We start from the raw sequence: 25,387 nt of genomic DNA on the forward strand, positions 1-25,387 counted from the left end.
CGGGAAATTTCTCATGGACTTTCACTGCCCCACGGCGCCAAAAGGAGAACGGGAGCAGGAACTGCGCATGCGCGCGACAAGCGAGGGCTAGCAACAGCCAGTTATTTTATTCCTTTCTTCTGTTAAACTTTCTAACTTCTCAGAGACCGAGGGAAGGGCTGAGGTTTGAGCCCAGCTTCGGGAAGAAAGACCTAGATGGGCCCGTAGACCCTGGGAGGTAGGGGCTCCTCTCCCCACGACTTATTCCGAATGGATCCTGAGGGTGACAAGGGAAGGGTAGGAGCTGTCAGGTGAAGACAAAGGGAAAGCTTGGGGTCTGGTCTGTCAGTCCCGGATGCCGCAGACCCCTTGAAAAACCAGGCCACCAAACATTAAAGGGGCAGAGACGCCACGCTGTCAGAGAAGAGAGAAGGCCGCCCCGAGCCGGAAAACTTTTATTTGCTGTACATTCAAAGGGCACCTCATGCTATTACACTAGTCCACAGTTTGTGCTGGTGACCAATCAGCCTCAGCTCTGTCCCTGCTGCTGTCGCTGCTGATTGTTTTCCTCTTCTTCCTGGCCCTCTGGTGGGGGCGGGGGCGGCTCCTCCAGTCCTGAGGAGGTCGCCAGGAGCTCCCCGGTGGACCCCGCCAGGCGGAAGACCACGGGGATCTGGGCCAGGCCTGGGTTGGTCTCCTGCAAGCCCTGGATCCACCTGGCCAGCGTGGCCTGGTCGTGGGCACCCGCCACGCATATGGCGAAGACAGGGCCTTCCTCCACTGTTGGGAGAAACAGGCGCTCAGAGTTTGTGCCGTGGGGATTGGAGCAGCGCCCCCGTGCCTGCACCCCTTCCGGGCCACAGGCGGATGTTTCTTGCGCATCCAAGCCTTTGCACAAGATAGCCCCTCTGTCTAGACTGCCAATCCCATGCTTCACCTAAGTGATGCCTCCTGGTTCTTTGACATTCCACCAGGAAGTCCTCCCCACATCCCACCTGAAGCCTGGTGCTCCTCCCCTTAGGCCCCAAGAATATAACTTGACTTGCCTGTTCCCCCACTGGCCAGAGCTGCCTGAGGGCAAGGACTGAGCCTGTCCTGGTCACACTCGGTAGCCAGCACAGAGGTGTTCCATGACCCAGGGCTGACAGGCCTGGAGCCCCTGGGGAGTGAGGTGTGTGTGTGTGTGTGTGTGTGTGTGTGTGTACGTACTTGGGCATCTGCTGGGTCTGCATGTGGCGACTGGGCTAGGTCTCAGCCTGGGTGCCAGCCTTCCACCCCAGAGGCCTCACCTCAGCTGGTGTTTGGTGCCCACCCCAGTTGTACCTTTATGGATGTCAAACTCGTAGTCATCCCAGCCGCTCCTCCCATAGTCCAGGTCCAGCTGCATCGGGTAGTAGAGATTCCATTCCTCTGGAATTTCCTCCGCTTCCTACCCGGGGAAGGGGGTGCAGGCAGTCAGAGGCCCAGGATCTCGCAGCCGGCTGAAGCCTATCCCCCCACACCAGGGGCTATCCCTCCCTCCCCCTTCCCCCCTGCACCTCTGAGATCTCACATGAGCCCTCAGGGTGGTGCCAGCCCACCCCCACCTCACACACACTCATGCCCCCCACTCAAGCTTTGGGCTCTCACCCTCTCCTCCGGGGGCAGCAAGTCCGCTCTGAGGATGTGATAATAGACACATTTGTCTCGGAGCCACAGGGAGAAGGGGCCCTCGACGAAGATAGGCCGGGCTGGGTTGTGGCGGGCCAGGGCAGCCTGCTGATCAGGAGTCTGGATGCCTGGTATGGAGACACGCGTGCCCAGGGAGCCCTGGCTGAGGGGCTCCACCCGAAGGCCCACGGAGCCCACCCAGCAGGCCTGGGGAGAACCCAGCCACCCCAGGCCGGAGCCTTACCTACAATGTGGGACTCAGTGGCATCTGCCGCACCTGTGGAGTCTTTGGCAGAAGGCATCTGCAAGGAGGAGCAGGGGTGAAAGGAAGCTGGTGGGCCCCAGCCCCTACAGGGGAGCTGGGGAGAGAAATGGGGAGCGGGAGGTCCCGGCAAATTCAGGGCTCCTCTCAGCCTCCCACCCGTCGACTCAAGCCCACCCCTTCTTCATTTCTATGCACGTTGGCAAGAGCCGCTGACATTGAAGATGGGCACACAGAGCACAGGAAGCAAATCAGGGTTTGCCTCTGCAGAAAAGTGGGAGGAAAGGAAATCCCTTTCATATCTTTTTGATGTTACGTACTGCCGTGATTCAAAAAACCAGATGAAATTTAATTAAAAAAACAAAAAAACAAAAAACGCATCTTGGGGTGCCTGGGTAACTCAGTCCCACCGACCACCTGACTTGATTTCAGCTCAGGTCATGATTTCATGGTTCTTGAGTTCGAGCCCTGCTTTGGGCTCTTCCCTTCTCTCTCTGCCCCTCCCCCACTCACGTGCACCCGGGCGCGTGCGCACATTCTCTCTCTCAAAAAGTAAACTTAAAAAAAAAAAACCACGCATCTATTCTTTGATTGAAGTGTCTGAGAGCTTACAACTATTGCAACACATATCATCCATCCTTTCAAATTAAAAAGAACAGAGGTGAATCAATAGGTATGGACATAGAACAAGCTCCCAGCCATATTCTTAAATAAAAACAGCAAAAGGCAAGGTGCAGAACACGGTTAGAATGCTGTTTCATTGGAGAAACGGTTTTTTTTTTTTTTTTTTAGGTTTGTTTATTTCTTTGGGGAGAGACTGAGACAGCATGAGTTGGGAGGGGCAGAAAGAGAGGGAGAGAATTCCAAGCACGGCCAGCACAGATCCCTACGTGGGGCTTGAACTCACAACTGTGAGATCACGATCTAAGCCGAAACCAAGAGTCGGAGGCTTAACTGACTGAGCCACTCCAGTGCTCCAGAGAAACACTTTTAAAGCAGAAGTTTTTGGGGGAGGAGCGGGGTGAAGGGGAGGGAGGGAGACACAGTGTATGTTTTGCTCCTGGGCCTTTTTACTGAAAAAAAATAATTAGTCTGATTTTTTAATACGGATTTTTCATTTTAAATTTCACACGTGTTTCTTCTTTCTTTAGCATTTTGATTGTATATTTCTTTGTCTCGCACACTAAAAATCTTGGTTCCTATCAACAGTAGCACCTTTACTTATCCATCAAAATACAGTTTGGATATTACTGCTAACCATAACGCTGTGGGACTTAAGCTTGGGATTTCTCTACAGATTTGTGTGTCCTTAGAATAGATGCCACAGAGGATGGGCAGTTGGATGACTGACTCAGAAGAACTTTTTGTCTCAGTGGTTCTGCCATCAAGGAGATGTTTCGTCCGATCCCTTTTGTTTCTGTTTGTTGCCAGTATGGTGGTTCCCCCTCCTCCCCATTTCTTTGATTTTGTTTTAAATACGCTAAAACAGGGGCGCCTGGGTGGCGCAGTCGGTTAAGCGTCCGACTTCAGCCAGGTCACGATCTCACAGTCCGTGAGTTCGAGCCCCGTGTCAGGCTCTGGGCTGATGGCTCGGAGGCTGGAGCCTGTTTCCGATTCTGTGTCTCCCTCTCTCTCTGCCCCTCCCCCGTTCATGCTCTGTCTCTCTCTGTCCCAAAAATAAATAAACGTTGAAAAAAAAATTTAAATACGCTAAAACATCGGGGTGCCTGGGTGGCTCAGTCAGTTAACCGTCTGACTTCCCCTCAGGCCATGATCTCACGGTTCGTGGGTTCGGCCCCGCATCGGGCTCTGGGCTGACGGCTCGGAGCCCGGAGCCTGCTTCGGATTCTGTGTCTCCCTCGCTCTCTGCCCTTCCCCCGCTCGTGCTTTGTGTCTCTCTCTCAAAAATAAATAAACGTTAAAAAAAAAATACACTAAAACATTTACATAGTTGAAATGTCGATCCATTTTAAACAGATGTCTCTCTTCCACTCCTGTTCTCTCTACCCCATCTCCTCTACCTGCCCAGAGATAATGATTTCTACCCATTTCAGACTTATCTTGGCATTATTTATTTTTGTGAAAATAGGCAAATCGATGTATGAACTTTTATTTCCTCTCTCTTCACATGCTGAAGGGAGTTAACTGGACCACGGAACATACTTCAACCTTTCACTTGTGTTTTGTTTTTTTTTTTTTTTTTACCAACCTGACTGAGGTGTTATGATCTATGTAGACAATTCCCTCTTGATGGAGCTTGGATCGTTCCCATTTGAGATCTAGGCAGTGTTGGTGATCATTTTACCATGTTTTCAACCTTTCTGTACGTGCTTTTCATAATTAGGGGGAGAAAAGAATAAATACAAAGGCTAGATCGGCTTGCAAATGCACAGAATCTCTTTGGAAGGAGACACAGATGTGGTCACCTCCGGGGAAGGAGAGTGGGGACTGGGGACCAGGCCGTGGGAGAACTCTTCATCCTGTGTTCTCGAGTACCGCTTCGCTTCTAAAGCTTTTCTTTTCAAAAGGAAGACGTGAGTTAAAGAATACCTTTCCTCTGGAATATGCTCCAGGCCAAGTCTCTGTCCTTTCTCACCCGGACACCCCATCACCCACTCTCCTATTAACTCGGTCCTCTGCCCGCCCAGCCCCACCCAGCCCCCATTCAACACCCACGTGGCCAAGCACCAGAGGATGCTTTCGAAACAGAAACTCTTCCCAGAACAGAGCTCCCACCCCATCCTTCCTCTTCTCAAAACTTCGATGTGGCCCCCTCTTCACCAACAGGTCCAAACCACGCTCTTTAACCTGGTGCCCTCCTGGTCTCTTCTCCCCAACCCCGACCTCCTGCACTGGCCAAAGGAAGCTCTTTCTACATCTCCAGCAATTCCAGCTGCCCTCTGAACCCCAGCCCAGGCTGCTCTCTCTGCCCAGAATGCTCTCCTTGTCTCTTCTGTCCTGCCTGAGTGCAGCTCACCCTCACGTCCTCCAGGAAGCCCTCCGTGGTCCTTGCCCTTTCTGGGCTCCCAGGGCCCCAGTGCTTCTCCATCTCGGGACCAGCAGCTCTGAGAGAAACTACCTGCTGCCTGGGGTCAGCCTTCAGGACCACAGGATCCCCCCCATGTGGTCTGGCATGAGTGGGGCCCCTAGAACACTCGTGTGTGTGTGTGTGTCTGTGTGTGGACTATTTCATTCAGTCATTCGGCAAACACCTGCCGAGCTCAGCTTTGTGCCGGACCCTGTGCTGAGCCTTAAGAGACCCAGGGGAAACTGAGTCGTGGTGAATGAGCAACCAAGCCAAGCACCCGGTGTGCCTCTGCTAGGGTGGTCAGGAAGGGGATCCTGAGGAAGGGACAGCAGAGCCGAGACCTGAAGAACATGAAGTCCCGGGGACAAGTGTCCCTGGCAGAAAGAAGGGTGAGCACAAAAGTCTGAGAAGAAAACTGGCAGAAAGGAAGCCAGATGCCCAGAATACAGACAGTAGGGGGAGAGGGGCGGGAGAAGAGGTCAGAGGTCAAGCCGCCGGGAGGAGTGAGGGCCACGGGAATCTAGCAAGGGCTCAGCCCGCGGCTGTGGCCGAGGGTGCGAACAGGGGTGGATACCTGGTAAATGGTGACCCTGGCGCTGAGGTTGGGCTCCATGTGCCGCAGGCCCAACTTGGCCAGGTCCACGGGGTCCTGGGGCAGGTCCCGGGGCAGTGGGAAGGGGTTGATATTCTTGAAGCGGGAGAACCACAGCTTCATGCGCACGAACTTGAGCATGGGGTAACTTTTACGTCCAAATATCTGAATCAGTAGGAACTCGGTCTCCTTGTTGGGCATCACCCCTGTGTCGGGCAGAAGCAGGCAGAGCCTCAGGGAGGGGGCAGGAGGGAGAAGGGGAGACAGAGGCACGGGAGACGGAGAGGGCCAGAAGAGCCGGGACCAAGAGGGAATCATGAGGAGGGCCAGATGGAAAGAAGCAGAGACAGGAAGAATTTAGTCAGGGAATTGATGACGGTGAGGGAGAAAAGAATCAGAATTTAAAGGAAAGGTCAGAGGGAGAGATGAAAGAGGAAAGAGACCAGAGACAGAGGAGAGATTGCGGGAGGGGGGAGGGGGTGCGAGCCAGCAAAACAGACCGAGGAAAGGCAAGTTGGAGCCATGGAGCGACGGAGGGGCCCACGTCCCGGGGGGGAAAGCCCGCTGCCTGCCCCTGGGCCTGCTGGCCTCACCATGGTTCTCCATCTGTTCCAGGACAGCAATCCCGCACTCCTGCTGCCGTGGGTAGTGGATGAAGATTCTCTGGAAGACGCTTCGAGGCCGGAAGACCTCCTTGGGAAAGACGTCGAGCAGCAGGTTGTAGACGGCCAGGTCCCGCTCGACGCCGTACTCCCGCATCTTGCGCAGGGCCAGGTAGATGAAGTCGACGTGGCCCCGCTTGTGCACGTTATGCTGCCCGAAGGTCTGCACGGCCCGCACAAAGTTCGCCTTGTCCTGCGCCCCATCTGGTGCCCGCCTAAACAGCTCCTCGTGGGGTGCCAGGGCCCTGGTGGGTCCCCTTGGGGGCTTAGGTGGGGGAGGGACCAGCCAGGAGTCAGAGCTGTGGGTGGCTGCGCTGCAGCGGAGACCCCGCGGGGCCTGGAGGGACACCTGGGGACAGAGAAACCGCTGCTGGAATCTGGCCCCTCCCAGGGCCCCTGGGGGACTGCCGGGCTGGCTCTTTCCTGGGAAAGGCGCCAGCGGGCATCCCTCAGGGCCTCGGAGGCCTGTGTGGTGCTGTGGTAACAAGTCCAAGATCAGGCACCATTACGAAGTGTGAGAAAACAACAGTAAAACCCCCACGGAGGCAGCTCGGCAATATTCGCCGGGATAACAAACACACACCCTCGGATACAGCGATCCTGCGTCTGGTTTTTAAATCCTACAGCTACCCACCAACCTGTGCCCAATGACTTTTGTCTGTCCACCGTAGCAGGGGAAAGCGGCCCCGCCGCGCGTCAGCAAGGAAATGGTTAAGCAAATGGCCATGAACCTGGACGAGGGGCGCCTGCGTCTGTCAGACACACCGAGGAGGGTCTTGTGTGACCCAGAACGAGCCCCAGGGTATGAATTATGAAAGCAAAGCAAGCAATGTTTGAAGTGGTGCGTTCAGTAGGGTCCCATAGGTATAAAGAAGCCTCTCCCACTGACACACAAGGGATCTTCATTAGTTGTGGATTCCGTATTTGGAAATTTGCCTGCTTGCTACATTGATTTGCAATCCCAACGCCGATACTCTCACCACTTTCCCGGTCATTCACAGACACAGGCTGTGCAGTGAGAAATCTGAGTCACCCAAGCCCGTTCATTCCCAGCTGAGATGGAATAAGGTGACGCTCAGCCTTCTGGAGTCAGCCCTTGTATTCTCGACAAGCGTCCTGTTAGAGATTTACTTAGTGCACACTTTCCACATCTTCTGGTCGGTGCTGTTGCGGTTGAAAATGGCCCCCACGCATAGTACTGACGGGCCGTCCAGCGTTCCTACAGGCAAGAAGGCTCTGCTGTTCCTTACAGAGAAAATACCGTGTGGTAGATAAGCTACATTCAGGCTTGAGTTATAGTGCTGTTGGCGGTGAGTTCAACGTTAATGAGCCAACGATATATATTAAATAAGATGTCTTTAGACAGAAACGCACATCCAAAAGATACTGACTCGCCTGTGAAACTGTGAGCAAAGGCTCGCAGGAACCGACCCCACATTTCCCTGGAGGCGACAGTTCAGTATTTACTAGTTCGGTGTATGCGGCCACTTTGTCAAACATAACCCCGGCGGATAATGAGAATCAACTGTATGTATATAATTTTTCTGCTCCTGTGAGATATATCTGGAAGGGAATGAGTGAAGTGGGGAACATCTCTTGCCTCGAGAGAGAGGGGAGCTAAGTGGGGTCATGGTGTAGCCTTAGAACTTTTTTTTTTTTAATTAAAAAAACCTCTTTTTTTTAAATGTTTATTTATTTATGACAGAGAGAGAGACAGAGCATGAGCGGGAGAGGGGCAGAGAGAGAGGGAGACGCAGAATCCGAAGCAGGCTCCAGGCTCTGAGCCATCAGCACAGAGCCCGATGCGGGCCTCGAACTCACAGGCTGCGAGATCATGACCTGAGCTGAAGTCAGACGCTCAACTGACTGAGCCACCCAGGCGCCCCGGAACCTTTTGAATGTTGAACCAAATTGCCCGCTGTAACTAGCCGTATTGTCTATTCAAAAGATAGCTTTCAAAAACTTAAAAGAGAAAAGGCGGATTTTGTGGTCGGCGGGAATCTTGGCTTGCCTGTCCTCTGCTGGGTTATGACCACATCCTGCTTTACTGCTCAGGCCTCGGCTTCCCCTTCTGTTATGATGGTGTTTCTGTTGGGTCAAGAAGATCTTGTTCCCCAGAGTGAAGAATGGAGGCTACTGGGGACAGGCGAGATCCCTCCGCAACGTAAGACAGCAAACTACAGCCTGTGGGGCCAATATGGCCAAAGGCCTGCTTTCGTCACTAAAGGTGGATTAGAATACAGCCACGCGCATTTATTACGTCTAGTCTGGGGCTGTGTTTGTGTTACAGGGGCAGAGCCGGATAGTTCTAACAGAGACCGTGTGGCTTGCAAGGCCAAAAATACTTATTGACTCAGTACAAAAATGTTCGCTAACCCATGTGTGGATGGCAACACCACCAAATTTCTGACTTGAAATGGAATTGAATGTTTAAATTACAATGGTTATTACATACAGCATCTTTAAAAATATATGGCGAGGGGCGCCTGAGGGGTTCAGTCGGTTAAGGGTCTGACTCTTGATTTTGGCTGGGGTCATGATCTCACGATTTGGGAGATCGAGCCCAGAGGCGGGCTCCTTGCTGACGGCATGGCGCCTGCTTGGGAGACTCTCTCTCCCTCGCTGTCTGCCCCTCCCCCGCTCATGCTCTGTCTCTGTCTCAAAAATAAATAAACACATTAAAAAAAAATTTTTTTTTTAAATCAGAAAGGAAGCGGGGCGCCTGGGTGGCTCAGTCAGTTAGGCATCTGACTTCAGCTTGGGTCACACGGTTGGTAGGTTCGAGCCCCGCGTCGGGCTCGGGGCTGACAGCTCAGAGCCTGGAGCCTGCTTCTGTTTCTGTGTCTCCCTCTCTCTCTGACCCTCCCTGGCTCATGCTCTATCCCTCTCTCTCAAAAATAAATAAACATTGAAAGGAACCTCTAGAATGGCCAAAAGAAGGGGAGACAGTACCAATGAGATAAAAGCATAACAAACAGCATAGCACGCGGCCTGGCCCAGAGGAAGTGCTCGGTAAGGGAGGTACAGGCATAGCTCGGAGATATCGAGGGTTTAGTTCCAGACTACAGCAATCAAGCAAGCGTCACAATAATAGGAGTCAAATCAATTTTTTGGCTTCCCGCTGCACACGAAAGTTATGTTTACACTGCACCGTCGCCTATAAAGTGTGCAATACCACTAAGTCTGAAAAAAATGCACGTACCTTAAATAAAAAATACTTTATTGCTAAAAAATGCTAACCAGCGCCTGAGCTTCCGGCAAGTCGCTATCACTGATTCCAGATCAAATAGGATAATGATGAGTAAGTCTGGAATACTGCAAGAATTACCAAAACGGGACACCGAGAACAAAGTGAGCAAACGCTGTCGGACAACGGCACCAACAGGCTTGCTCGACACGGGGTCGCCACAAACCCTCAATTTGTAAAAACAAACAAACAAAGCCCAAAACCGCATTGTTTGTGAAGCACAACAGAACAAGGTCGGCGGCCCCCATCGCTGTGGTAGCCATCTATGCCCGTTGACTGGCTTGGGCCATCTGGTCACCCCGGGAAGGGATGGAAGTTCAAGTTTCTGCCCAAATCTCAACAAGTGGATATAGGGGTTACCCACAGTCACCACCCACATCTACTTAGCTCACAAATCCTTATTCCCAAATTCAACTCCCTTACCCGCATGGGCACCAGCCCTTCTTAAAATGAATTAAGGCGGGGTCAACTGGCCCTCAGAGCAGAGAGGCCGGCCGGGGTGAGCGGACGACTGTTCAGCTGGTGGTTACCTGAGAGAAGGGGGCTCCCGTGACGGTGGCCCCGCAGATGCCTCCGCAGCCCCGAGAGAGGCCCCGGGCCAGCAGGATGGCTTGGGCCCAGCTCATTGCCTCCACTTGTCAGACAACCACCTGGCCGAGACAGAGAAAAGACAGCATCAGCCAACTAATGGAGAGGAGACCCCTTCTGGGCTGTGGCCGTGTTCCAGACTGCATGGCCAGCTCACCAGCCCCACTGGTTTCTTCATTCACCGCATGGACTTACAATGGCTGTTACGATCAAGCGTCCCGATTTTCTTGGGCTAAACCTTTCACGGCCTTGAGGAATCTGTTCCTGCCATGGCCTGCCTCCCTACTGGATCATTCTTTCTTTTTAACAGCTTTATTCACGTATCATGTAGTTCAGCCTTTTCAAGTGTAAAATTCAATGGTTTTTTTTTTTTTTTTTAGTACATTCAGAGTTGTACAACCACCACTGCAATCTAATTGTACACCATTCTTGTCACCCCAAAAAGAAAACCTATACCCAATCGGCGGTCTCTCTTATTTCCCCTCATTACTCAACCCCAGGCAAGCACTCACCTTACTGTTTCTATAATTTGCCTATTCCGGGTAGTTTGTACAATACGACGCGTGCTCTTTTGTGGCTGATTTCTTTCACTTGGCATGTGTTTAAGGCTAACCGTGTCGTAGCATGTAACAGACTTCATTTGTTTTGTCAAAAAATTCCATTATACAGATATAGCCATGTTTTATTTATCTATTCCTCAGTTGGTGGATAGTTGGGGTTGTTTCGACTTTTTGACTATTAGGACTAATGCTGCTATGAACACTTGGGTGGAAGTTTTGTGTGAAAAAGTGTTTACACGTCTCTTGGGTAGGTACACAGAAGTCATTGCTGAGACATATGGTTAATTCTAACATTTTGAGGAACTACCAAACTGCTTTATTTTTTCATTTTAATTTTTTAAGCTGGTTCCACACCCCATGTGGGACTTGAACTCACAACCCCACATCAGGAGGTGCATGCTCTACCAACCGACACAGCCAGGCACACCCGCCAAACGATTTTCTAAAGTGGCTGCGCCATTTTACACTCTTATGAGCAACATGTAAGAGTTCCAATTTCTCCACATCCCTGCCAATTCTTGTTGTCTTTTTGATTACAGACACACTAGTGAATGTGAAGTGATATCTCATGGTTGGATTTGCACTTCCTTAAAAAGCGATGTTGAACATTCTCTCATGCCCTTATTGGCCGATGCGTATCTTCTTTGGGGAAATGTCTATTTAGATCCTTTGTACATTTAAAAAATTGGGTTACTTATCTTTTTATTATTGAGTTGTAAGAGTTCTTTATATATTCTGAATACTAGACCCTTGTGTTTTACAAATACTTTCTCCCATTCATTAGACTACTTTTCACTTTCTTGACGTTACTGTTTGCAGGACAAGTTTTTATTCCAATGATGTCCAATTTATGTTTTTCTTTTATAGCTGTGATCTGGATGTTATATCTAAAAAAAACCACTAAATTAAGGAGTGCCTGGGGGGTTCAGTCGGTTGAGCGTCCGACTTCAGCTCAGGTCATAATCTCGCAGTTCTTGAGTTTGAGTCCCACGTTGGGCTCTGTGCTGACAGCTCAGAGCCTGGAGCTGTTTCAGATTCTGTGTCTCCCTCTCTCTGCCCCTTCCCTGCTCATTCTCTGTCTCTCAAAAATGAATAAACGTTAAAAAAAAAAAAACCCACTAAATTAAAACAAAAAACAAACCAAAAAAACCCACTGCCTAGCCCAAGGTCATGAAGATTTACTCCCATGTTTTCTCTAAGAGTTTAATAGTTTTAGCTCTTACATTTAGTCCTGGGATCCACCTTGAATTAATTTTTCTGTATGGTGTGAAAAAGGGGTTCATTTCATGTGGATATCCAGTTGCCCTAGTACTATTTGTTGAAGAGACTATTCTTTCTGTATTTCTGGGTCTTGGCATTCTTTTTCTTTTTTAAATTAAGTTCTAAAATTTTAAGTCCAGTATAGTTAACATACAGTGTTATATTCATTTCAGCTGTACAATATAGTGATTCTACAATTCTATACATTACTCAGTGCTCATCGTGGTAAGTGTACTTTTTGTCTTGGCATTCTTGCTGAAAATCAATTGACCATAAATGTAAGGGTTTAATTCTGGGCTCCCAATTCTATTGATCTATATTGAGTCTTAAGCCAGCACTACACTGTTTTATTATAGTTTGTAAGTTTTAAAATCAGGAAGTGTAAGTCCTTCAACTTTGTACTTTTTTTTTTTTTTACAAAGTTGTTTTGGCTATTCTGGGTCCCTTGCAATTACATATACATTTTAGAATCAGCTGTCGATGACTGCAAAAAGTCAGAGGGATTCTGATAGGGATTGTATTGAGTCTACAGATCAGTTTAGGGAATATTGGTATCTTAATAATATTAAGTCTTCTGATCCATGAACATGGGATACCTCTCCACTTATTTAGATCATCTTTAATTTCTTTCAACAGTGTTTTATAGTTTTCACTGTATGTGTCTTTTATTTATTTTGTTAAATTTATTCATATTTCATTCTTTATGAAGCTATTACGTATGGGATTATTTTCTTAATTTCATTTCCACACTGTTCAGTGCCAGTATGGCACTATATGTATTTCTATATTGGCATACTATTTTTATATGTTGATCTATCCTACAACGTTGTTGAACTCACTTATTAGTCCCAATAGCTTTTTATTGGATTCTTTTCTATATACAAGATCACATCATCAGCAAGTATAGTTTTATCTCTTCCTTTCCAAACTGGGTATCTTTTACTTCTTTTCCTTTCTCAAGTGCCCTTGCTGGAACCTCCAGTACAATGTTGAATGGAAGTGACAAGAGTGGACATCCTTTTCTTATTCTTGATCTCAGGGGAAAAGCGTCTAGTCTTTTATCATTAAGTATGATGTGAGCTGTCTGTTTTTCATACATGGCCTTTATAAGGTTGAAGAAATTCCCTTCTACACCCAGATGTTGAATGCTTCTATCAGAAAGGATACTGGATTTTGTGAAGTATGTTTTGTTGCGTCTACTGAAATAATCATGTAGTTTTTATCTTTTATTTTATTAATATGGTGTATCTCATTAACTGATTTTCAGATTTTAAACTAATCTTGCTTTTATGGGATAAATTCCACTTGATCATGGTATATAATACTTTTTATATGTTGCTAAAATTTGGTTTGCTTGTTATTTTGTTGAGGATTTTTACATCCATATTCGTAAGAGATGTTGGTCTGTAGTTTTTAGTGTCTGATTTGGTATCAGGATGATGCTGACCTCATAAAATGAGATGGGAAACGTCTGGATCATTCTTATCACCATTTAAACTTTCTCTAACATCTCCCATTTTGACCTGAAGACTCCCTCCAGCCTCTGCTCCGTATCTCTGCTCCCTTTACAGTAAAGTTTCTCCCAAGAGGTGTATACACATTATGCTTCCTCACTCTCTCCAACTTGGCTGCTGCCCCAACCACTCCACTAATACCATTTGTAAAGGCCCCTTTTGCATTTTGCACTTAGGAAAGCCAGTGATTATTTTTAAGGCTTCATTTTGCTCAATTTCTCAGAAACATACATCATGGGTGAGGCCCTCCTCCCACCTTTTTGACATGACCCACTTCCTTCTTTAAAGCTACAATGTCTGCAAACTTGAATGTGTAGATGAATCACTTAGGATCTTGGTAAAATGCAGATTTGGATTCAGCAAGTCTGGCGTAGAGCTAAAGATCCTGTACATCCAACAAGCTTCCAAATGATGCTGATGCTGCTGGTGTGGGGACCACACTTTGAGTACTAAGATTGCAAAGGGTCCCACATTCTGAATTTGTCTGTCTGCTACCCTGAAGTGTTTTTCAACTTGTTCCCCTCTTCTCTGTATTCTTGTAGGCAGCTTTAATGGTTCTCAAACTTTGTTCATATTAGAATCATCTTGGGGGCTTTTAAAAATTCCCATGCCCAGGCCGTACACCAGATATAATAAATCAAAGAATCTAAAGGTAGGCATCAGCATTTTAAAGTACAGCCAATGGGGATGCCTGGGTGGCTCAGTGGGTTGAGCACCCAGCTCTTGACTTTAGCTCAGGTCATGATCCCAGGATCATAGATCAGCCGAGCCGGGCTCCACGCTGAGCACTCAGCATGGAGCCTGTCTGGGGTTCTCTCTCTCTCTCTCTCTCTCTCTCTCTCCCTCCCTCCTTCCCTCCCTCCCTCCCTCTATCCCCAACCCGCTCACGCTCTCTCTCTCTAAAATAAAAAATAAAATAAATAAAACACTCCAGTGACTTTAATATGCTGCTAAGATTGAGACCTTAATCTGAATCTTCACTACTCAAAGTGTGTTCCAGGGATCAGCTATATCAATATCATCATTTGGGAGCTCATTAGAAAAGCAAAATCTCAGGGCGCCGGGGTGGCTCAGTCGGTTGGACGTCCGACTTCGGCTCAGGTCATGATCTCGTGGTCTGTGAGTTCGAGCCCCGCGTCGGGCTCTGTGCTGACAGCTCAGAGCCTGGAGCCTGTTTCAGATTCTGTGTCTCCCTCTCTCTCTGACCTTCCCCCATTCATGCTCTGTCTCTCTCTGTCTCAAAAATGAATAAATGTTAAAAAAAAAAAATTTAAAAAAAAAAAGAAAAGAAAAGCAAAATCTCAGCCCTAACCCAGATCTCCTGAGTCAGAATCCACATTTTAATAAGAGTCCAGGTTTCTCCTATGTGCGTTAAAGTCTGAAAAATGACAATCTATGTTCTGATGGATTCCAAACAGTTATTACCAGTCCTGACCTCCAGCCCCCATACCTAACTGCCATTTTGGCATGTACCCAGCCATCTCCAACTTAATCTGCTCCAAAGTGATATCCCTGCTTAAACGTGTTCCTCTTCACCCTAGCGAATGACACCACCATTCCTAGTCATTCGGGCCACAGACCTAGAAGTCATTTCTGCATCCGCTATGTCCCTCATTGTCCCATTCAGTCCACCAAGTAGTTCTGATGAGTACGTCCAAGTCCGTCCCAAATACATCCATTTCTCTGCATCGGCAAGCCACCACCCCAATCCCACGATCTCTGTCCTTAAGGCCTACCCAACTTCCCCTCCAGTCAGTTCTCCCCGCCATGGCCAGAGGGAGCTGTTTTTAAATGTAAACTAAATTCAGTGTTCTCTGCCTAAAAATCACTAGTGTTATATTACACAGATATTCAGATCTGTAAGTCTGAACCCCGTGGTGGGGTGTAGACAGGGTCGACCTCTCCAAACTCAACTCTCATCACTCTAGCTCTCACAGCTCTAGCTACGCTGTTTGTTAAACAAGCTAAGTTTATTCCAGTCTCAGAGCCTTTGCACTGGCTATTCCCCTGTTTGGAAATTTCTGCTCCTAGATTCGTCCATAGCTGTCTCTGTTCAAACGAGAGGGCTTCCTGGACCACAGCCCCACTCCCAATCCAAGCACCCATCACCCTGATGAATGCACTGTTAACAATTATTAGCATCTGAAATCACCTGTTCCCTGCATTTCTGACTTGTTTAATGTCTGGCTACCCCAGGAGATAGGGGATTTTTGTCTGTCTTCCTCATTGCTGTGTTTCCAGCACCTGGACAGTGCCTGGTACAAAGCAGGTACCTAACAAGTATCAGTTGAATGGGGAGAAGAGCTAAATTGCTACAAAACATCTATGATCTGTAAATCTGAACGCCATGGCGGGGTGTACCTACAGCAGCTCTGAGGCTGCCTGCCAGGATTCTGGGATCCTTGGGATAAACAGACGCGGGTCCCAATTCCAGCCTAGCTGCCAACTTCCGGCGTGACTTCGGGAGAGGCCCTTAACCTCTCTGAGCCTCAGCTGTCTCATCTGCAAAATAAGAGATTAGGGACGTGGGGAGGGTAGTATACAGAGATCGGCTTTTTCCAGCACGTCCCCGCCTCGCACCTCCAAAGGTCACGGTGCCCTGGCCCTGCAGCTGGGTCGCTCTGGGCTGTGCTCCCGTCCTGCCGGCCCAGAACCGGCCACCCCAGGACCCAGCAGTTTGCTCTCGCCTCCCCACGGGCGATCTACATACTCACGCGGCAAGCCGCGGACTCCAAGCCGGCTCGGTCGTGACTCTGGGCGCCGCCATTTTACCCAGAGAGCTTCCAGGTCAGGGGCCACCGGGGAGACAGCAAATCGAGAACACAGGTTTAGAGAGGTCCCGCCCAAAATGGAGGAGCACCAATAGGAAGACAGAAAGAACTTGGTCCCTCCTCACACCGAGCCAGGCCCCACCCCTAACAGGGCAAGCCGCACCCCCATTAAGGCAGGGAAAGGAATGATTGGACCGATCCGGGATGGGAGGCTGGACTTAGGCGGCCTGTGACTCCAGGTGGAGGCCCAGTTTTCCCACCTGAAATGTGGAAATAAAATATTGATGGTAGAAGTGATGTGGATTCCTTCGTTTGTTCGCCTAACCTTTATTGAGCGCTTACCGTGTGCTAGGCGCAGTTTTAGTCGCTGAGGATACTGGGCTGATACATAGCAGTGAAGGAGACAAGTTTTGCTAATTAGCTCCCTGACTCTGGGCTACTGCTTAACTCATCTGTGCCTGGGTCATCTCACCCTGAAATGGGCCAGTTATAATAACCTCATGGGATTTTATATATATATATATATATATATATATATATATGAATTTTATATATGAATTATATATATATGAATTTTATATATTATATATAAATTATATATAATATATTATATATATTATATATGTTTTATATATTTTATATATATATATAATATATATATATAATATATATATTATATATATATATATAAAGCTGCTGGGCATAGGCGGTACCTGGGGCGGAGACTTGGCCACAGGGCAATGACCACCCCAGCCCATTCCTATGGCGCCCCCTCCAGTGCAGCCTTCTGACTTGGTCTCGCACCAAAGGAGCTCCTGGGTGCTCTGCCAGCGCGTGCTCGTCAGCCTCTGGCTGTGATTTGGACTCAAGCAAATGCCTCCAGTGGGACTTCCGGTCGTACGGGGTCGGAACCAGAAGGGAGGGGCGGGGCCAGGAGGGCGGGCACCTAACTTGCCCCTGTCTCCTCCCCAGGTGTGTGTTCATCCTCCTCTCCCTCGCCATCAGCGCTCTCAGCAGGTACAACCTGCTTTCCCCGGAGACAGTCAACATCAACTGCACTCTGTAACAGAGTCAGCAGGCCCAGAGGGACGTTCTCCATTTCACTCTCACCCCCACTCTACACTCCTGTGAGTGTGGGGAACTGGCAGCACAGGGGATGGACACTGCTGTGGGTGACCAGGTGAGGAAGGGACCTCTCCAGGAAGGTTCTCAGATTGAGGTTGGCCCAGCTAAGGGGGTTCATTGTCCAGCCCGCTGTCTCTCTCTGCCCCAGCCCCGGGAAGAGGTTGACCCAGGGCCTTGACCGCTCCACACCAGGCCCCCAGCCGCCCTGTCCACGGCTGTCCAGGGTTCAGTGGGCCCCCTGCTCACCTCACCCCACAGACTGTGGCTGAGGGCTCTGGTTACCTGCCGTAAGATAGATAGGATCCATCTGGGTGGGACCCCAGGGTCACATTCACACAATCCTTGGCACACTTCTGACCCCTGCTCTCTCCGGACCTGGTGGGGATTCTCCGCGAACCGGGATCAGATGTGCCCGTGTTACCATGCAGTTTCTCTCTTTGGCTTCTGCTGCTTCATGTAAAGAACCCTGGACACACCTCTCCCCTCCTCCTTGCCTGCATGGATTGAACATCTGTGGGCTCGGTTACTATAAGCTCCATGAGGACAGGGGGAATCTGTTTGTGACGTGTAGTGTCCCCAGCTGTAGGGACAGGACCTGGAACATGGTAGGTGCTCAACAGATGTTAGTTACCACAATGGATAGATTAATGGATAAATGTGCCTAATGCTCACCCCAGTCTTTAGACCACCAGTCCCTCTGTGACAGCCCCCTGTAGCTCACCTTCCACATGCCTGACTAATTACCCTGCCCCTGCCTTTCGGCATCTTTCCCCAGCCCCAGGGCAGTCTGCCTTACTGAGTTACTTCTCTGCTCAAAGCCCTTTGCTAATTTTGGATGCCTGGGTTTGGGGACACGAGAGGACCTTCGCGGTCTTCTGCATTCCCCTCCCCTTCCCTCAACCTCCGATCCTCTAACCCCCCTGTCCACAGTTGGTTCCTGAGTACAGTCGGCTGCCCCTGAAACTCACGAGTGGCCTCACTGAATGGTGTGGCTTTGGGCTATGTAGCTGGCATCATTGTGATGCCATTCTAAAATTTGAGGGGTGTTGACCTTGGCAATGCTGGTCCTGGGCATCCTCAACATGCTATGGATGTACCACTTCACCCTGTCCAAGGCGGGAGGCAGGGGAGCCCCTCGTGACCCAGAGCCGACAGTGGGAAGCAATTGAAGAGATCTCAAAGATCTTCCCACAACCCTGCTGGAGACTTGGACCCTGGGCCAGAATGGGGGAGGTTGTGCACAGGAGGCTGAGGCTTTTCCCACCCCACCATGAGAAGGCTCAGATTGACTCAACAGGAATCTGTTGAGGGCTTGCCTTTATAACAGGCACTGTTCTAAGCACTGAGGAAGAGCAGTGAGCACAAAAAAATTCCTGGCCTGGGAGAGCTGGCATTCTAACTGGGGACACGGACAAAGACCCTTGCTCCATTGAAGCCTTTTCCAACCACTGGCAGCTTGAAAAAGATGAAGTACAACGTCAGAACTGTTTAGGACATAATTGTGGCTGCCATCTTGTTAATGTTAATCTATTTTGAACTTGGAACGTTGACCCCGTGTAATTAGCCCAAAAGTTTAGCCCCATCTTGCTTGTGTGCTTGCTTGCTTGTGCCCCAATAAAGACATTTTAAAAAGAAATCTTTTATGGCTTGAGCTATGTAACGACTACACGAGTATATATGTGAAAATTCATTGAGCTTTCCGTGAAGATCCATACATTTTGGTTTATGTAATAGCTCAGTTTAAACGTTTTAAAACATGGGGGCACCTGGGTGGCTCGGTGGGTTAAGCATCCAACTTTGGACCAGGTCATGATCTCACAGTTTGTGAGCTCAAGCCCCATATTGGGCTGTCGGCTGTCAGCACAAAGCCCACTTTATTAAAAAAAATTTTTTTTTAAAACATTTATTCATTTTTTGAGAGTGAGAGAGACAGAGCATGAGCGGGGGAGGGGCAGAGAGAGAGGGAGACACAGAATCCCAAGCAGGCTCCAGGCTCTGAGCTGTCAGCGCAGGTCCCTACGCAGGGCTTGAACTCACCAACTGCGAGATCATGACCTGGGCTGAAGTCGGACGCTCAACCGACTGAGCCACCCAGGCGCCCCAGCACAGAGCCCACTTTAGATCCTCTGTTCCCCCCGCCCCTCCCCCATGCTCTCTCATTCCCTCTCTAATGAACATTTTAAAAATATATAAAATAATAAAAATTGAGTAAATTCTGATACATGATACAATATGGATGAACCTTGAGGATATTGTGCTAAATGAAAGGAACCAGTCACAAAAGGACAAATACTATATTATTCCATTTATAGGGGGTCCCTAGAACAGGCAAATTAGAGAGACAGAAAGTAGAATGGTGTTTGCCAGGAGCTGAAGGGAATAGAGAATGGGCAGTTAGCGTTAAATGGCAACAGTTTCCATTTTGGAAGACTGAAAAAAGTTCTGGTGATGGATGCTGGTGACGATTGCGTAACAATGTGAATGTACTTAATAACACAGAAGTGTACACTTAAAAATGGTAAATTTTATGTTGTACATATCTAAAAAAATTTTTAAAGTCTACTTAAAAAAAGACAAATGGGGGCGCCTGGGTGGCTCAGTCGGTTGGGCCTCCGACTTCGGCTCAGGCCATGATCTCACGGTCCGTGGGTTCGAGTCCCGCGTCGGGCGCTGTGCCGACAGCTCGGAGCCTGGAGCCTGCTTCGGATTCTGTGTCTCCCTTTCTCTCTGCCCCTCCCCCGCTCAAGCTCTGTCTCTCTCAAAAATAGATAAACGTTAAAAATAATAATAATAAAAAAAAAGAAGTGATACGAGATGAGGTCAGATTGGAGTAGGGCGCTCCCAGGCCCCCCTGGAAAGCCCCAGTTGAAGGCTATTAACCGAAGAGGATTAGCACATAAAACGGGGTGGGGGGGGTGGGGGGGGCTGGCAGTAACAGAGGCTCCAGGCAAGGGCAGTTATCCACCCCGCAAAAGCCATATCTGCAGTCCCTTGGCCTCCATAAGGCAAGGCACTGCCACGCGGGGACAGGATACGCGCGCGCGCCACCCTCAGGCTGCCTGAAAGCCTGCGCAGCCGCGGCATCAAGACTCCTGTGATTGGCCACGCTGAGAGGAGCGCCAGCCAATCAACTGCCGGTACAGGGGGCTTGTGCACGCCCCCTCCCCAGCACGTTGACAGCCACGTGGGCACTGCTGGGAGAGCGCCGGAGCCCTGCTCTGCGCAGGCGCAGTTTGCTCTGCTCAGCTCGGACGTGGGCGAGGGCGTGCGTGAGTGGCGGTCGTGTCGGCGACCCGGCCGCCGTCTTCGGGGCTCCCAGTGTCCCTTCTCCTCTTGAAGCACTTATGGCTCTTATTTTCTTGTTGATCCTTACAGAAGGAGTGGATTCAAGCACAGGCGTTTTACATAGTTGTGTCTTTTGTGTTTTTGTGTTTGTTTTTACTAACGCAGCGGAACAGTATGTGTGGAGCCCCGACACAGACCCTTTTACGCGCGGTCCACACGACAACCCTGGGAAAGATAGAAGCTTCACAGTGTCGGATCCTGGCAGACAGCACCTTAACCAAGGGATGGAAGTTAAAGTCACCAGCAGTGAGTCACGGTGACATCATAAGCCCCCGATATGCGAAGGGAACATCACCTCTCTGGTATCCTTCCCAGTAATGTGAAAACCTCAATCCAATCACGATAAACCAAGTGGAGAGAGTCTACACAGTTGCCGACCGGTTCTCTTGAGGAGTGCCAAGGGCATGAACGACAAGGGGCTGTCACTGACTGGAGGAGTCTAAGGAGACATGACAATTAAGTGCCATGAGAGATCTTGGATTGGGTCCTGGAACAGAAAAAGGAGGAGTAGAAAACCTGGAGAAATCCAAATCAAGGCTGTAGTTTATTAATAGTATTGTACCAAGGTGAAGTTCTTAGTTTTAATAAGTGTACTTGGTTACATAAGATGTTAACAGTAGGGGCAGCAAGGTGAAGGGTAAATGGGAACAGGCTATGCTATTTTTGAACTTTTCTGTAAGTCTAAAATTATCTAAAAGTTAAAAGTTAAGAAAGAAATCTAGGAAGCAGGTACTATCAATATGCCCATTTCCCAGAGGAGGAAACGGAATCACAGAGAAGTTAAGATATCTCGCCAAGGTCACACAGTCAGGAAGCAACAGGGCATGTTCCAAACCCATGGAATATGGATCCAGAACCCCCTTCTCTCTATTCTTCTTCTTCTTTTTTTTTTTTAAGTGGGCTCCACACCCAGCGTGGTTCCCAGACATGAGGCTTGAACTCACAATCCTGAGATCAAGACCTGAGCTGAGACTGAGACCTGAACTGAGATCAAGAGTGGAACGCTTAAAGACTGAGCCACCCAGGTGCCCCCAGGGTAACTTGTTGTCAAGAAGATACTGCAATAAATGTTCTTTTCACACCTCCACTTGGACTTCTTAGGTATATTCTAAAAATGATTTTCTGGATCAGAAGATGTGTTAAATAGCAGGAGTCTCCAGAGAAACAGAACCAGTTAGAATAGAGAGAAACAAAGAGAACGGGAGAGAGAGAGAGAGAGAGAGGAGGGGGTGTTATTACAAGGAAATGACTCACATGATTATGGAGGCTAATAAGTCCAATATCGCAGTTGGCAAGCTGGAGACCCAGGAGAGCAGACGATGTAGTTCTAGTCCAAGTCTGAAGCTCTGAGAACCCAGAGGGCCAATGAATGTAAGTTCCGGTGTGAGAGCTGGCAAATTTGAGATCCAAGAAGTTCCAGTCTGGAGGGAGAAAAAAGACGGATGTCAGACATTAGGCGTTTTCTTCTTACTGGACAGAAGGTCAGTCTTTTTGTTCTGTTCCGGCTTCTGCCTGGTTGAATGAGGCCCCTCCATATTGGGGAGGGCAGTCTGTTTTCCCGTTCATAATTCAAATATGAATCCCACCCAAACACACCCTCACAGACACACCCAGAAGAACATTTGACCAACCATCTGGGTACCCCATGGCTCAGTCGACTTGATATATAAAATTATAACCACCAGAAAAGGAAAGGACACTTGTCATTTTGAAACCTCTCAACAAACTGCCCACATCCACCCACAACGTTCTTGCGGCCTCCCCGGCACTTGGTGTTGTCGGGTGTTCTGAATTTTGCCCATCTGGTAGTCACCGGTCCCCTTTTGAAAAAAGTCTCCATTGTTCAACCAGATGTTTTTCCTACAAAACATCTTGCAGAGCTCATGCCTGGACCAGGGAGTGGGCAGTTGGAGAATGGCCTACATAACTCCCGCCATGGCCCGAGGCCCAACCCCCTAACCACCCCCAAGCTGGTCTTCTGGGGAAAGTTAGGATGGAAACACAAAGAAGATCCCCAGCTCAACTATCCTTAGTCCAGGAACTTCCTGGAAATTATGCCCTTCCTTTGTGCATGCTTAAACACCAACATTGCAGACAAATGTCTGAGTCCTGGCTCATCAACTTTAATTCCTTTTACCCGGAGAGCCTTTTTTGAGTGCCTGCTGTATGCAGGCAATGTACGGGCACTGGAGACAGAGCGGTGAACAAAGCAAGCAAAGCCCTGCCCGTGGAGTTTTTATGCTCACAGGATGAGATACAAGTTGAGAAAACAGGAGATGATAAGAAAGAGAAAGCGAGGAAAGGAGATAGCGTGGTAGGCCTTTAAATTTTTCATTAAAATATAATTGACATGCAGTGTTATATTAGCATCAGGTATAAGTGGGGGCTTTTAAAATGACTTTGCAAAAAGTTTATTTATTTTGAGAGAGAGAGTGCAAGCAGGGGAGGGGCAGAGAGAGAGAGAGGGGGAGGGAGAATCCCAAGCCGGCTCCCACTGTCAGCGCAGAGCCCAATGCGGGGCTTGATCCCACGAACCGTGAGATCATAATCTGAGCCAAAATCAAGAGTCAGACGCTTAACTGACTGAGCCACTGAGGCACCCCTAAAAATGACTTTTTAAAGTGAAAATTTTTATGGAGGCAGACACAGCAACTGTCAGGTGCAAACGCATGTGAACAATTCCCTCGTGCTCACCCTCTCAAAGTCAGTCTGGGTGATGCTGTTATTTTAGAGCAGGTGGTCAGGGAGGGCCTCTCCAAAGTGGTGACATTTGAGCAGAAGAAGTGAAGGCATCACCATGCAGGCATCTTTTGGAAATGTGACCGCTGGAAGGGACCGCTGGTGCAAGGGTCCTGAGGTGGGAGTGTGTTTGGGTGCTCAACAAATACTGGTTGAGTCTGACTCTTGATTTCGGTTGGGGTCATGATCTCACAGTTCGTGGGTTTGAGCCCCGAGTCGGGCTCTGTGCTGGCAGCACGGAGCCTGCTTGGGATTCTTTGTCTCTCTCCCTCTCCTCCCCCTCCGCCCCCCACCCCCACCCCATGCTCTCTTTCTCTCTCAAATAAATAAGAAATACATGTGGAAGGATCTAGGAGCAGCGGGAGCAGCGTAATCCTAGGAGAGTGGCTTGGTCTCTCTGAACCTTGAGTTTCCTTATCTATAAAATGGGTCTACACATTTCCACGCCAAGAGGGTGGCGGTGAGGACTAAATGGGATTGTGTTTGGCACAGTGCCTAGCATGGAGTGAGCCCTCCAGAAACAGAAGACATTATGAACAACAGCTTCTGCCTGTTTTCAGGAAGGGGAAGCTAGATACGAGGGGGCTGGCATAGTGGGGGCTGCCCAGATAGGCGGGTGCAGGGGGAAGGGGGCAGCGGCTCTCTCCCGGAGACACACAAGTACAGAGTTGTGTGTTCTGACTTTTAGATGGCCGTGAGAGTCAGGACGGTTCTAGGGGACTCCCTAGATTAAGGAAAGGCAGAGTTGTTCTTTCATAACCGTCGCGAGCCCTTCGGGGCGACTCCGTTTCTTACAAGATCCCACCCTTCATTTAGATGGGAAACTGAGGCACAGAGGGGCTGGGACCTGAGAACTCCAGACAGGAGTTGAGAAGGGTTCTACACACTGGACAGCCAGTGATGGGGGAGTCCACTGGGGCGGGGGCCTCGGGACGGGATCAGCCCCCTCCCTCCACCTCAACCCCATCAAGCAGACAAGAGACTCAGGGAAGGACAGAAAGGACAGAGACACGGAGTGAGAGCAACAGTGACCTAGAAAGGTGAAACAGAGACCCAGAGATGGAGAGACAGGGGAACAGACAGAGAGAGACAGTGAGGCTGGCAGATTCGGAGACAAAGACATAAAAAGACTGGGCGAGGCAGAGACGGACCTAGAGACAGAGAAAGAGACACCGACACGGACTAGAATCGGAGGGACAGGGCAGAGCCAGAGAGGGTCGCCCCCTAGGGAGACCCCGGGCTGCCCCGTCTGGGGACGCGCCAAGAGCTCCCCCACTCCGCCCCCGTCGTGCCTGGGCAGTGACTTCAGAGGCCCCGCGGATTCTATAAATGGCCAAACGGCCGAGGGCCGGGGCGGGGCGGAGCCGAGTGAGTCAGCGCTTCGCGTCACCGCCGGCCGGATCCCGCCGGGCCCCGCTCCCGCCCTCGCCCCTCCCGGGCCGCCAGGGGGCGCCAGCCGCCTGCTCCGCCGAGGCGCGCGTTCCCCGCCGTGCGCCGCAGAGACCCGGGGCCCGCCCCGGGCCGCTCAGCGTGGGCAGGATCCCGGAATCCGCGCGTTCGAATCCTGGCTGCGTCGCCCTCGTGCTGTGTAAGGCCAGGCGGGCGGCGTCACCTCTCTGTGCCGCGTACAGACCCCACGTCGGAAGGCTGTTGTGAGGCATGAGTGAACAGACCCAGTGCATTTAGGATTATACCAGGGGCTAATTGTGGGCTCGTTTTATGTATTTTAGCCTATTGGTTTAGACCAGTGGTTCTCAAACAGGAAAGATCTGCCTTCCCTCTCCCGTCTCCCTGCTGGGACATTTGGCAATGTCCGGAGACGTTGCTGTTTGCCAAGACTAAGGGGGTGCTACTGGCATCTGGTAGGTAGAGGCCGGAGATGCCGCCTCAATTACGGTAAGGCCCAGGAGAGACTCTGGCCGGGAAGAATTATCCAGCCCTGTTGTCCACAGTGCCGGGGTTGAGGAACCTTGACTTAGCGCCATGGCATTAGGGGCAGGGGCCTGGGGTCAAATTCTGCTCTGCCACTGCCACTGGGTGACACTCGGAAAGGGATTCCACACCC

At 49.7% G+C, this 25,387-nt stretch overlaps 1 protein-coding gene across 4 annotated transcripts; it reads right to left on the reverse strand.

Annotated features, from left to right (window-relative positions):
* Nucleotides 1–417: 417 nt before the first annotated feature.
* ECSIT (ECSIT signaling integrator) lies at nt 418–16,174 on the reverse strand. 4 transcript variants are annotated; one of them, XM_043586622.1, is made up of 9 exons: nt 16,057–16,174; nt 15,708–15,844; nt 9,951–10,070; nt 6,105–6,522; nt 5,494–5,717; nt 1,874–1,931; nt 1,609–1,757; nt 1,303–1,408; nt 418–759 (listed from the first exon to the last, which is right to left on the reverse strand). In XM_043586622.1, the coding sequence occupies exons 3-9, from the start codon at nt 10,044–10,046 to the stop codon at nt 509–511; spliced, it is 1,302 nt and encodes a 433-aa protein (XP_043442557.1). In that variant the 5' UTR covers nt 10,047–10,070; nt 15,708–15,844; nt 16,057–16,174; the 3' UTR covers nt 418–508. The 4 variants fall into 4 exon arrangements, with proteins under 4 accessions (XP_043442557.1, XP_043442559.1, XP_043442558.1 ...); XM_043586624.1 differs by having other exon boundaries at nt 15,704–15,844; XM_043586623.1 differs by having other exon boundaries at nt 16,053–16,127.
* Between the last annotated feature and the right edge of the window lie 9,213 nt (nt 16,175–25,387).

The sequence above is a fragment of the Prionailurus bengalensis genome, chromosome A2 (assembly GCF_016509475.1).
Source record: "Prionailurus bengalensis isolate Pbe53 chromosome A2, Fcat_Pben_1.1_paternal_pri, whole genome shotgun sequence".
NCBI lineage: Eukaryota > Metazoa > Chordata > Mammalia > Carnivora > Felidae > Prionailurus > Prionailurus bengalensis.